Here is a 12,752-nt window from a genome sequence, read left to right as displayed (position 1 = left end):
CCTGTCAACAATACACATTTCACTGAAAACAATGTGGATTTGCCCCTGCAGAGAGGGGTTAACTGAAGGCATTCTGCAAGTTAATCCCAACAGGTAACTGGACCAGTGCGACAAAGGCACCCATCTCACAAGCAGATCCAACAAGTGGTCACTTCCACTGATGCCAACACAGCTGCACACAGCTGCTTATGAAATGGACACACATGAACTCCATCCAAGACCATTTGCTAAGGCCAAATCATCACTTTCTGTAGAGCTTGACTTCAAACCTGTGTGAAGGTCTGAGAAAAGGGTTTTTAACTAGGACACTAATTTCCTTCATGAAAACATCCCAAGGCACATGGAAGAAATAAAAGGCAGGAGGCTATGGGAATTCTGCTAAGTCTAAAAAGAGCTATTTCTACAGCAGAGTAGGATGTTTGAACTTTGTAGCTTTCCAAATAACAAAATACTTACACTGTGACTCTCCTAAGACAAGTAATTTATTTCCGTCAGGGAGGATACACAGCTCTTAAAAACAAGGCATGTTTATTGGAAACCTTTCTAAAAGGCAGCAGTAACAACAGCAAAGAAACCCCTTCTGATCTTCCTAAATTTTTAATTTGTTATGAATAAAAATATGCAAACTCAAAGCTTTGAAAAGCTTTAGGAGCTATCACGTTCATTTCTATTGAGCCTACTCTTCATCCAGGATCTTTTCCAAAGTTTATGGAAAAGGACATAAGAAGCCTTCAATCAATAAACAGGAAATTTTAAAATCTTTAAAGCTACAGACAAGGTAGATTAGGAAGGTGGAAATGAAATTGGAGACACTCACCTCTACTCTGCTGACTCAGATACAGGCAGGACAAGAAACATAGTGCAATTCCTCTCTTATGCAAATAGAAATCCACCTAGGGACAAACAGTTTACATCTACCAACCACAGAGCAGGGTCAGGGCCAAGAGTTCCTCCTTGATACCTTACACCAACACTCAAATGCACTTTTCCCCTACTTCTTTAATCTACCCCACATCCATCCTGCTGGATGGACAAACAGGTATACTCCAATTAAATCACTAAAGGAATAATGCTGACACCAGACTCATTGCCTTTCCTTTCACATCAAACCTCATTCCTGCCGCAGAAATAGCTGAAACAGCACTGAAACTACCTTAGCAATTTTCGAAGTGAGCTTTTGCTACAAGTATTGACCCACCATTCATTCCGTTGTACAAACTCCTGTGGTGAGGGGACAGCTCATCTGTCACTTGTCTCCTGAGGGTACCTTCTCTGCTGCCTCCGCTGAGGTGTTTGAGGTGCTCTGGGCTCCCTCCATAGTGTTGTTTGAGATGCTCCGGGCTCGTACCCCTCACCTTGTGCAGGTGCTCTGTACTTCCACTCGGCGTGTGCTTTTGAAGGTGATCTGGGCTGCCACTGCTGTGCTTTTGATGCTCAGGGCTACCACCAGGCCTCTGCTTTTGAAAGTGTTCAGGGCTACTACTCAAAACGTGCTTTGGGATAGTTTCTGGACTGCTGCTGCTGTGCTTTTGTTGTTCAGGTACTTTGACAATGGTTTTGTGATGCTCAGGGCTCGGCCCTTTCAGGTGATGATCAGGACTGCCAGAACCCCTGGGCTTCTGCAGGTGCTCTGGGCTGATACTCCTGTGTTTCTGGTGCTCAGGGCTTCCTTCCCCCCGAGGTTTTTGCAGGTGTTCTGGACTGGTGCTTGGGTGGTGTTTATGATGGTCTGGGCTGTCTGTGCTCCCTGTGCTGGAAGTGCTGCTGCCATCCCCAACATCTCTGATGTACGCGCTGGTGGCAGTCAGCTGGCACAGGCTGATCTGGCTGTCGATAGAGCTCCGGCTGCCTGCTCCTCCACTCTTCTCCTCATCCAGCAACACGCACAACTCCTTCAGCTCCAGGTTCTCCTTAACCACTTCTTCTTGCCTCACTTCCAGCTCTTTCAGCTTCTGCAGGTATAAGGCCACCTCCTTGTGCATGACACTGGCGCTGTACCTGCCCAGCCTCTGCCACTCGCGGGACACCCTCTTGCCCTTCTGCCGGTCATCGTCCAGGAAGCAGCAAAGGTCCCTCAGCTCCTGGTTATCTTCCTGCAGCTTCTGGTTGATGTCCTTTAAAAGAAAGATTGTCATGACAGAGGAGTGTCTAAAGGAATTGATGTTAAACTGTTACACAGGCCAGTGGACAGCACTGCTGCAAACTCACACTTAAGCACTCCAGTGAAGCACAAATAATTCCATGTGTAGATCTGGCACATTGTAACAGCACCATGCTTCAAGCAAACAAAGCTGCTGTCCAGCAAAAACTGCCCTTAGCTTGGAGCTAATTTCTAACTTCTGATACAGCAGAAAAGTTTCGGGTGCTTAATTAATTTCCATGCTAAATATCAGAGTAATTTAGCTCCCCAATTGGGCAAAGATTGTAAGTGCTCTCATGATGATCTCGCTCTCCTGAGAAATATTCACCTGCAAGTTATTGCTGAATAAAACTGCAAGGTATATCAGAAATTGTAATCTCTCTCAATTAATTAATTATTAACACTTACACTCCCTACTCCCCAAAGCATAGTCACATACAAAGATGACCATTTTAGAGCTTTTTAAAAATTGGGGTTTGCTGGATTTTGTTTCTGATTTGCATAAAAAGCCTTGTCAGTAATCACTTGACCAGGATTGCTTCAACCACTCTGAAATGAAATAATCTGCTTAAATAGATTTTTCACCCCTAATAAAATTAAGTATGTGATTCTATGCCCTTCCCTAAGTGAGGAACAGTCTGAAGCAAATGCTCTGAAGTAAAAATGCTCAGGGTTTACTACAGCAGAATAAAAACATTTTCAGTATTTTATCATTCTAGTTTGGACTTGTGACCATATTTATCTTTCTCCCATCATCTACATATTCATTCCTTCTTATGTATGACGTTACAACTAGAGATGAGCCACAGTTGTTAAAAATTTAGTCTTATGGAAACACCATTTTAGGACAGTTTCCTAAGAAAATGAAGCTTTTTTAACTCCACTGGATTTAGGTGCATGAATGCCTGCGTTTGTCTGATTTCTGCCTCAAAATAACTTGGAATTTGAACAATTTCAACCTGTATTTGACAATAGAAAAAAATTCAACAAGGCTATAATGTGTCCTTTAAAACCTCTGCTAGTGAGAGATGTTTGAGATGATCCCACAATGAAATAAAAAAGTTGTGTAAGTCCACAATTCCTCAGTCAGGAAGCAGGAGGCAGCCATCCAGCTGGTCATTCTTACTCATGGTGCAGTTATTTCACCCAGGACAAAGGAGGGAGATTTCCAGACACCAACACAGGGTTCAAAAAACCTCCTTGTCCCAGATTCTTTCTGAAAGCCCCAGCTGAGGCATCTGAACAAAAGGCGGAAGTCAAACAAGACTTAAGGAGTTTGGAATTGAGAGAGGAATTTGTGACTCCTTCCTACACATCTTAAGTGTGTTTTGTCAGTTATCTGGAAGATGCATAAACCCAGATGATGTCACACTCTTGCACATAACTGGGAGAAAGATGCTATTGTTGTAACTGAACTTACATTTAAAAGATAAGCTTCAGTTTTATTAAATACCATCATGGATGGGTCGTTTTTATCCTCAGACACCATCAAAGGGACACACATACTCACACTTTGCAGTACACAAAAACTTGGGAGGCAGGAACTGTCTTCCTCCACGAGCTACTTATTTTATGCCACACTATTATCAAAGACACTTTCTCAATAATTGTCATTTAAAGCCAATTTACAAGTGAAGAACTCTCTTCTAATGCACTTTCCTGTAATAATTCAAAAGTCCACACTGCGTCTCTGTCTCTTCTCTCCTTCCCTCCAACCTCACCTCACTGAAGGAATTTCCTGAAAATGCTCAAAGCAATAAACCAGAAAATGTTCTGTAGTCCTGCCTACTTTAAGGTAACTTTCTAGGTCTATAATCCACAGGCAAGGTGATGCTCTGTAAATAGTCACACTTTTCTTCCCAGTCCTCAGAACTAGGAGGGAAGCATTAGGGACTAAGCTTCTCATCCACCAAGAGAGTGAAATTAAGAAGGGATAAGCTATAATAGACTTGGTTTGCTTCTGACTGCAGGCTGCACAAGTCCACAGCTGGGAATGGTTTGATCAGAGGTATGTTACCAGATGTCTTTTTCAGACAATAAATTAGAGATTGATTCTGATCATCCCAAACCCTAGCCCAAGGGTCTGCCATCACCTGCCACATGCTGCACTGCATCTTGGAAATGACCACCTCTCTCCAGCAGCCTACCAGCCTGCCTGACAGACTCACAGCGTGAGCTACACAAGCCCTTATTTCTCGTGCACTTCAGGCAGGATCATTTAACCTCAGTCAAAACCAAGGAAGTCTAACACAAAGGTGACAGCGTTTTTATCAACCCAAAAGAATACTGGGGCAGAGCATAAAGCAGCTGTGCCCCGCAGCCTGCCGAACAGCTGGTCATCTCCTAGCCGGAGACTGGATTTTTAAGTGGGATCAAATGCTATGCACCCTAGTCCTCATCCACTTTTCATGCGGTTCTCGGGAGCGGCTCCTCCCAGACCATCCACCTGACGAGATCGATCCCGGCGGGACGGGCGGGGTCGCGGAGACACCGCACAAACTTCAGGGGTCCCACCCTGCCCACCCCGCTACCTTCAAGCCGCGGATCTCGCCGAGGTGGAGCTGGAGGCGGCGGTTCACCTCGCGGATGAGGTTGCTGTGGTCCAGCATCGCGCTCATCTTCTCGGCCTCGGCGCGGCGGAGGCTGCGGATCAGCTCCTCCTTGCTCCACTTGAGCAGCTCCTCGTCCGACACCTTGGACAAGTCCTCGGCCGGCGCTCCGCAACTTTCCGCCGCCACTTTGGACATGGTGGCGGCCCGGCAGCCCGGGGCACTCGCGGAGCCTCCCCGCGCTCCCGGGGCCGCCCCGCCGCCGCCGCCGGGGGAAAGGGCGAGCCCGGAGCCCAAGGGGTGCCCCTAGCTCCAGCGCTGGGCCGGGGGTAATGAGGGAGACCCCTTCTGGCCCCAGGCAGCGGATCCTGGAAAAAAGGAGGAAAAGGAGGAGGAAAGGGTGTGGAGGAAGCCGGGCCACACACTGGGAAGCAAACTTCCCCCGTCGAGAAGGAAAGAAAAAAAAAAGAAAATAGAAAAAAAGACCTAGACAAAAGATCCCCAAGGGAAGCCCGGCTCTTGCAACAGGTCAGCGCCAGCTGCGTGCGCCTGGTCCCCGCCGCAGCGGCAGGGATGCGCGGTGGCTCTCACGGTACCCGCCGCCCCCGGGCTGCGGGATGCAGGGGAGGATGCGAAGTGCCGATGCCGCGCACCATGGCGGAGGGCAGCGCGGCCCGGCCGGCGGAGCGGGAAGGAGCGGGAAGGAGCGGGAAGGAGCGGGAAGGAGCGGGAAGGACGGCGCGGAGCGGGCGCTGCCGGCGCCACTGGCGGGCGCGGGGCCGCTCGCGGCTTTTCAGCGGGGCGCGAGCCACGTGCGGGCGGGGGCGGCGCGGGCCCCGCGCGGCTCGCGGGCGCCCCCTGCCGGCCAATGCCCGGCAGCGCGGCCGGGGCCATCCCGGGGCGGCGGGCGGGACGCACCTGAAGGATGGACACACCTGCGGGACGGACGCACCTGAAGGATGGACACACCTGCGGGACGGACGCACCTGCGGCAGCATCCCGGCCCTCCCGGCCCCGCGTCCCGGCCGGTGACCGCCGCGCCCCGCGGAACGGAGGCACAAACGCGGCCGCCCGCGCATCAGTGCGATGGCTCCGGTGGGGCGGCTGCCGAGAGGTCACATTACATCAGCGCCGGGCGGCACCGCCTCGGCGCTCAGCGCAGCCCGCAGGCACAGACGGGCTCGCACCCAACCTTAGCGCAGCTCCTCACTCGAGCTGAAGGTCGCATGCCATGAGCTAAGCCCCTCATAGGAATTAGGCTTGGGCTGCTGATACACCCTCCCTAAGAATATTCAGCCGCAGTGAAGCAAGAGACTCATATTCCCCAATTTGCTTAGAGATTCAAAGACTCTGCATAAATCTGCCTTGCAGATGATTTGAGAATGAAACTTGATAATCCATTCATGCTGCTTACAAAGAAAGATGAGACGACAGATCTCAGAGGCAGAAGTGGATGAACTGAAACTATTAGGTGAGTAATTGGTTGAATCCCTATTTTTCAATCACCAAGTTCCCCCTGAACAATCCCCCTGCGGGCAGAGGAGGCTGCCTCGCTTAATGGGCCCTTACTACCTCCAGTTCTGCAATTTTAGAATTATGTAGGATTAAAGAAGATTTCTGGTTCTTGAGGGGAAAATTAAAGAAGTTAATGCCAACACTGGCACATCACGAGGTTGTAACCCTGTGAGCAGGGCTGCCTCTCCACTGGCAGCTGCTGAATCTGTGCTCTACCTGTCCCATGTCGCTGTCCCTGCCAGCTGCCTTGGCATGTTCCTGCCAATGCCACAGGACCAGACCAGCCAAGGATTATTTTCTGCTCTTAGTCCTATTTAAAAGTTGCTACAACAATGGTTGAACCAAACACTGTTCCTTTGTTCTTACTGCTGACCTTCTCCTTGAACTGCCAGCTGTACTTGGTCGCAATAAAAGTTCTCCTGCTCCTATTCTTCGCAGGCTACACTTGGACTTTTCACCACACGAGTCCTCCGTGTCTTCCTTTCCCAATTGCCATGCAGAGATGTTCTTTCAGCTGATCCATTTTCCATGTACCTTCAGCTTCCCAACCACATGCCAGACACTCTGGTTCCATCCAGGATGGGTCTTGGCGTGGGAATCCCACTTGAGCTGCTCCCACAGGTCCAGCCTGCTGCTCAGGATACTCTGCCTCTATTCCAAGGAATACCTGTGCCACAGGAAGGTGGCATGTTGGCTCAGCTGCAGGAGGAACCCCAAAGCCCATCACTGTCAACAAGAGCTCCAACCAAGCACAGAGCTTTGCCAGCATGAAATCCCATTTCCTGAGCAGCGCCAAGTATTGTGTGAAATTTTTATTTTCTCTGAAAACTCTATCACTCTCTTAAATCCCCTGATTTTTTTTTCCCACTGTAAAGAACAAAGCTTGAGATAAAAGCATCTGACCAGCCACAGCAAAAATACAGTGAAAGGCCATGAAAAGGAGCTGTCATCCTTTATGCCCAAATATATTCCATTTTAATGCGACTGAAAAAGAACAGCTTGGGGAAAAGACAGCAATAAATAAAGGCTTTTCTTCTTCTTCTAATTCAGCAGTGTGTGAGCTGAAAGGTCACATGACATTGGATTTTTAAAAGTCCAAATTAATTTCCATCCATGAAATAAACAGTTAACTGAAAAATGTCCAAAAGCTTTTTAATACAAAAGCTTCAGGGAAGAGTGTCCGCTTGCCTCAGCGTTACCTCAGTGTTTCTCTGGAGCAGCATTTCACGGCTTTTGATCACAAGGTGCCATAGAAAGCACGAATGTGAGATGAACAGCTTCAGGGAACACCACGTTCCTCACAAACATGAACGCCTCCACAGTTGTGTCTTCAGGAGACACAGCTTTATTGTACAGGCACCAGTGAGACAAGGGGAATTCATAGAGTATGGCCATCGGAAGTAGTTTAAACTTCAAAAGTCTGGGAAAAAGTGTAGCTCTAATAACGGAAGCAAAAACGTATCAAGTGAAACTAATCTGGAACGTTTCTACAAGGAGAGGTCTAATTTCACATTCGCTCATGCTTGCGTAACAAGATCAAAACCGGAGTGGGAAGTGCAACATAATTACTCCCATCTCCTGGCAAATGTAAAACTTTCCTTTTAGACAGAACACCACACTGATCAAATGCCAAGTACTTCCCTCTTCCTGGGCTGCTACCGTCACTGGTGAGGACCACAACTGCCCCAAAACAAACACTGCAATTTTCACATTAAAGCTGCATTTTTGCAATACTCCCCTGAATAATTCTCATTCACAGCCCGAAGTGCAGAGTCTGGGCAAATGAGCTTGGAGAGGGCAGTGCTGGGATTGCTGCAGCCTCTGTCCAGTGGCAAGGGGGATGGCAGTCCCTGTCCATCCTTCCAGCCCTTTCACACCACGTGCCAAATGCCAGCAGCAATGTGGATCTGCAGCCAATTAAATCTCCATAGCTGACCACAGTTTGCCAGCTCAGAAACATTTCCGCTGCTGTGTCCTGCTCACCCCTGGACATGCAGATACCCAGCAACTGTTGCTGGAAAATTCTCCAGCATATCCTCAAGGACTTGCTTTTCATTTCTGCCTCCAGACCCTCCGGTGCTTTAAGTTTCTGACTGCTGGGCGGAGTCTCTAAGCATTGTTATAACCAATAATAATTATCTGATGATTTTAAAAACACTTTTGGACATTTCCAGTGAGGCCCTAAAGCTGTTCGATAGCTCTCTGCCAAAAATATGTCATAGCCAAGTACTTGCCTAGCAGTCATTTTACACAAAGATGGCTAAACTGTTTTTGTTCAGACCTTCCAAAAATACTTTTGAGAGGAGTTCAGACTTGAAAAATGTCATTCCCAAATTGGAAGGCAGTGGAGAGAGCTTTAAAAATGAAAAGATCAAGTAATTTTAGTTACAGTTGCTCCTAGATGTTCTTCCCATCAGTCATGTGTCTGTAGCTGACACCCAACACAGCATCCCCAACATCAGCTGCTCTCCAGTGCAGCCCATTCGTTCTCTGCTGGCTCATCCCCTGTCCCTAGGCAGAGCTCCACACCTTCCCATCCCTAACCAAGGAGAGAGTTCCCCTTCCTCGCCTTCCCATCCTGTCCCTACAGAGCCTCTCTCCACCATGGTAGCACCCCAGCCATGGATCTCTTGCCAGTCTGGTCTATTACTCCCTCATTTGTGTTGTTGTAGTCAGCTCTCTCTGTCCATCCTAGGTTAAAGTTTTCCTCAGCAGCTTTTGCCAGCACATTGGAAAAATGCTCTTGCCTTATTTGGCCAGGAGGATCACACCTCCTCCTAACAGTCCTTGACACTCAAAGAGCGTCCCACGGTCACAAAAACCAGATCCCTGCTGTAAATGCCAGCTGTGCCAGCACTTACCGGCCACAGGATCCATCCACTCCTCCTCCAGCTCTTTCACCATCAAAGGATTCACTTTCCAGCCCTGACTGCCACTCCTGTAGTCACTGCACCAGCATAAATTAGATAATGCATTTTACAATACAATATAGATCAACTTTTCCTAATGGAGTCTCCAGCAGTGTTCACAGTGTTGGTACCTATCAAAGTTAATAGTCTGACACCAGGCCATCCACACAGTATTTCCTACTTCACTGCATGCCCACTTCCACTGCACAAAGGATATTATGGATAACGCCATCTAGCTAAAGCTGGCCAGAAACAAAATCCTTCAGTCGTCACAACGAGCCAACTTTGAGCAAACCAAACTAGGCAACATGCACTTTTCTCATCCCAGAAACACTTGTGAGAGAGAAAGAAGTTCATGTAATTCCAACTAGGAGAAAACATAAAAGAAATCTAGAAAAAAAAGTTTTCAAATTAACAACCTGAAGAGAGGAGATAAGATCAGCTTGAATTAGTCATTGAGCTTTTCAAAATTTCAGAAAGTTGCAACTTAAACCCCTTTAATTAACTGCTTGTGGTAAATAGTTCCTATTTATTCTGTAAGAAAACTAACTACATTAAAAGTTTTTTCTTCTTGAAATTGTTGAAAAATTTACCTCCGTATTTCAAAATTCAGAAATTCTCACAAAGCAAAGTTTGCTGTGAACTTCCTCCTGTTGCCACCTACACCTTCCTCATGGTTCAGCAACCATGCAAGTGTGTGGTGAGCTGGATCAGCTTCGTGAGTCAATGAAAAAATAATGCCAAAATCTACCACTTATGAATAATGACTGGTTTTCCCGTGGATGACTGCACTGATCTGGCTCACAGAACCTGTATGGGATGCAAGGGAATTGGAAGAAGCACACAAGGCCAGGGATGGAGATGGAGCAAGCCCAACCGTGCTGACAGAAGCCTGCATCTGGAGCAGACTAAACACACCCTGACTCGGGACAGACACCAAAGATGCCCTAGAGGAGAGGAGAGGAGAGCAATGAGCACGTCCTGCTTGAGCTTAGCCAGTGGCTGCGGCTCAGCCAGACTTGCAGCTTTGACTTGGAACCTGTAATAGAATGAAAACTCCTGGAAGGTCTCACGTAGGCACTTTGCCTTTTATTTCAGTTGTAGACTTGTGTGCCCCTCCTCCGGGACAAATCCAGGTTCCCCAAGTCATGGATTAGGTGAGTAAGGAAAAGATCTTTTCCTGAGCCAGGAACAGATACTGCCACTCAAACTGACAGGGAAATCGCTCCTGCAGGTGTTGGCCCATGCTCCCAAACCCGTCTGTTAATCTCAGTGAGGTTCATGTAAATGAACATGCTTTATAACTGCCCACGGTTAAACAAGTGGGCTGATGGCTGATCCTTAGAGGCAACATAAAATATGGAAACAGGCACCTTTCCAACTCGGCAGAAAACATTCCTGAAACAATAACTTAAAGGCATCCGTAGATGTTAGAGGGAAATCGTTAATTACAACATTTTTATGCAGCTGATTTTATCGTGGAGGGCTTGGCAACTTTTCTGCAGAGCTGACAGTTTGTTCTGGCTGGGATCCAACACAGACACATAACCAGAGCATCTGTGGGGTTGTTTTAATTGTGCTCCTGTTCATCATTTGAGTAACACTGGACTTTACTTCCTGTTCATACTTGATTAGTGAGTTAATAAGGGGCCAGATGCTTCTTTCCACCATTGCTGATGGAAATAAAGTACATGCCCATATGGTGGGAAGTGAGATGAGGTGCATGTCCTAGAGTATCATCCTTTGCTCCCCCAACCCTGGAAAAGGGGCAAATACTGGCACAGTATCTACAGACATGAAGATGGAGACCTTCTGTCCTCCTCTAAGACATCAATAGAGCTTTAAGCATTTACAACATACTTAGTAAGCACAAGCATTGGAATGAGATTAAGGCATTATTGATATGTGTTAATAAAACCTTTTTACAAAAAGTGATTACTCATTGCATTTTTTACAAAGCTATGTGTGCTTAAGTAAAACTAATCTACACTAGGACAGATCTCCAATGGTTTGTAACACTATTTCTCATTTAGAATCATCTTAATTTATCAAAAAACATTTAAATCAGTCACCTATCCACTCATTCCAGCTGACTCATAGCTACGCAATGGCCTTTTATATCCAGCTCCTTCCTTGGTAGGGCGGGATTTTGTAACTTTCAACACATATCCCAAAATTTCAGGTTAGCAAGGTGGGCTCTGTTGTGAAATCATTGGTTATTTATTCACCACTTTGTCACAGAGACACCAGCAGTCTGTTGCAGAAGCCAATTTCTTGCTGTCTATTGCTGTTTCACTGACAACTTCCACAGTACAGCTCAGTGGGAAACCATTCCAGGGACTTCCAAATTATCCAAACTTCCCATCCTAAGGTTTTCACATCTTTACTAGGATTACCTATTTACAGAGAAGCAAAATTAGATTCTTTTGAAGATTCCCATACAGTCACTTTAAATACTAGACTAGTTTAAAAACACAAACAAAACCATTCATCCAGCCAAGCATTGGTCCTTGAGTACAAAATTGGAAACCAAGTAATGAAAGTAAAGCCTAAAACCAAGGACCACCCACAGGAGACATTTGCACATCAGTCCACATCAGTCTCATCCTCACTGCAACCCCAAGTCCATCTCAGCACTTCCCAAAGCCAGTGGCCAGGCCACAGCATCTGGAGTGCTGCTTTCCACAACATCCCTCCTTGTTGGGACTCCAGCAGCTCAGGAACAGCTCATTTCCTGACAAGTTAACCCACAATGCTGCCCTGCCAGCCCTCACCCAGGCTTCATCTGAGGGGTACTTAGCTCTGCACAGCTCCTGCTGCAAGAAAGAATTCCAAGACCCCTTAAGTTTTACAGAATAAAGAGCAGCAGGAGTAACACAACCTCTCCAGCAGATGTGGCTGTGATAACATTCACTTTCTTTATACCAGTTGCAGCTCTGATAATTCCCATTTCCTTATCATCTTCTTTAAAACTGGGCTTTTTTTCCCCTTTCCTTTTTAATTAAAAATCAAACAAAAGGAAAAGAACAGAAGAAAAACCCAACAACAACAACAACAAAACCCTTCAGTGTTTGGGCTCCTATGAAATGAAGCACTCAGAGCTTATCTAACGGAACATGGCACTTCCTATTGAGTGCATTCCCTGCGCTGCTACAGCAATTTAAAGATGACTGCAGTATTTCTTAGAGTTTATATCCCACATCTGAACAAACCCTGGGTCTCCAGCTCACCAGCAATTCCTCACAGGGCTCTGGTGGAACATGGCAGTAACACGGGTGAAGGAGCTGGTGCTCAGAGCCCTTTGGGCTCATTCACAATGTCAGTGAAAGGGCCCAGTGAACAGAGAGTCTGCCCAGGACAGCAGACCCCTTTTGCCAAATTTTTTTTTTTTTTAATTGCTATCTACAGATTATTTTTGATGAGAAAAACAAGAAAGGTTGCCAGAAAAGGAGAGTTAATGGTATGGCAGTAAAACTATCACAGTGCCTAGTGGAGTTGTAAGTTTCAGCTGGAATTAAAGCCCAGCTGGATCTAAAGTTATTGCCTTCACATCAGTTGGAAACTACAGGACTGTAGAAGGAAGCTGCCTGCTAAGAGATACAATGTTCACTTGGTCCAGCCCTGTGCAGACACCACTGG

At 46.8% G+C, this 12,752-nt stretch overlaps 1 protein-coding gene and 1 long non-coding RNA gene across 5 annotated transcripts in view; one reads left to right on the top strand and one right to left on the bottom strand.

The window, feature by feature from the left end:
* Positions 1-5,447, bottom strand: part of CCDC85A (coiled-coil domain containing 85A) — a 126,095-nt gene extending 120,648 nt beyond the window's left edge. For all 4 annotated transcript variants that reach the window (XR_005604077.1, XM_039568476.1, XM_039568477.1 and 1 more), the window contains exons 1-2: positions 4,672-5,447; positions 1,199-2,114 (exon numbers count right to left, since the gene is read on the bottom strand). Coding sequence is in view for 3 of the 4 variants with exons in the window: in XM_039568476.1 (XP_039424410.1) it covers positions 1,199-2,114; positions 4,672-4,887 (1,132 nt within the window). In the remaining variant the exon portion in view is untranslated. The remainder of the gene's footprint in view (positions 1-1,198; positions 2,115-4,671) is intronic.
* A 263-nt stretch (positions 5,448-5,710) lies between these two features.
* On the top strand, positions 5,711-9,690 carry LOC120411625. Its single transcript, XR_005604082.1, has 2 exons — positions 5,711-6,160; positions 6,643-9,690. It is a non-coding gene; the product is annotated as an uncharacterized LOC120411625 (long non-coding RNA).
* The last annotated feature ends 3,062 nt before the right edge of the window (positions 9,691-12,752 follow it).

This window comes from Corvus cornix, chromosome 3, assembly GCF_000738735.6.
Source record: "Corvus cornix cornix isolate S_Up_H32 chromosome 3, ASM73873v5, whole genome shotgun sequence".
Taxonomy (NCBI): domain Eukaryota; kingdom Metazoa; phylum Chordata; class Aves; order Passeriformes; family Corvidae; genus Corvus; species Corvus cornix.
This window is presented reverse-complemented; position numbering and strand designations above follow the sequence as displayed.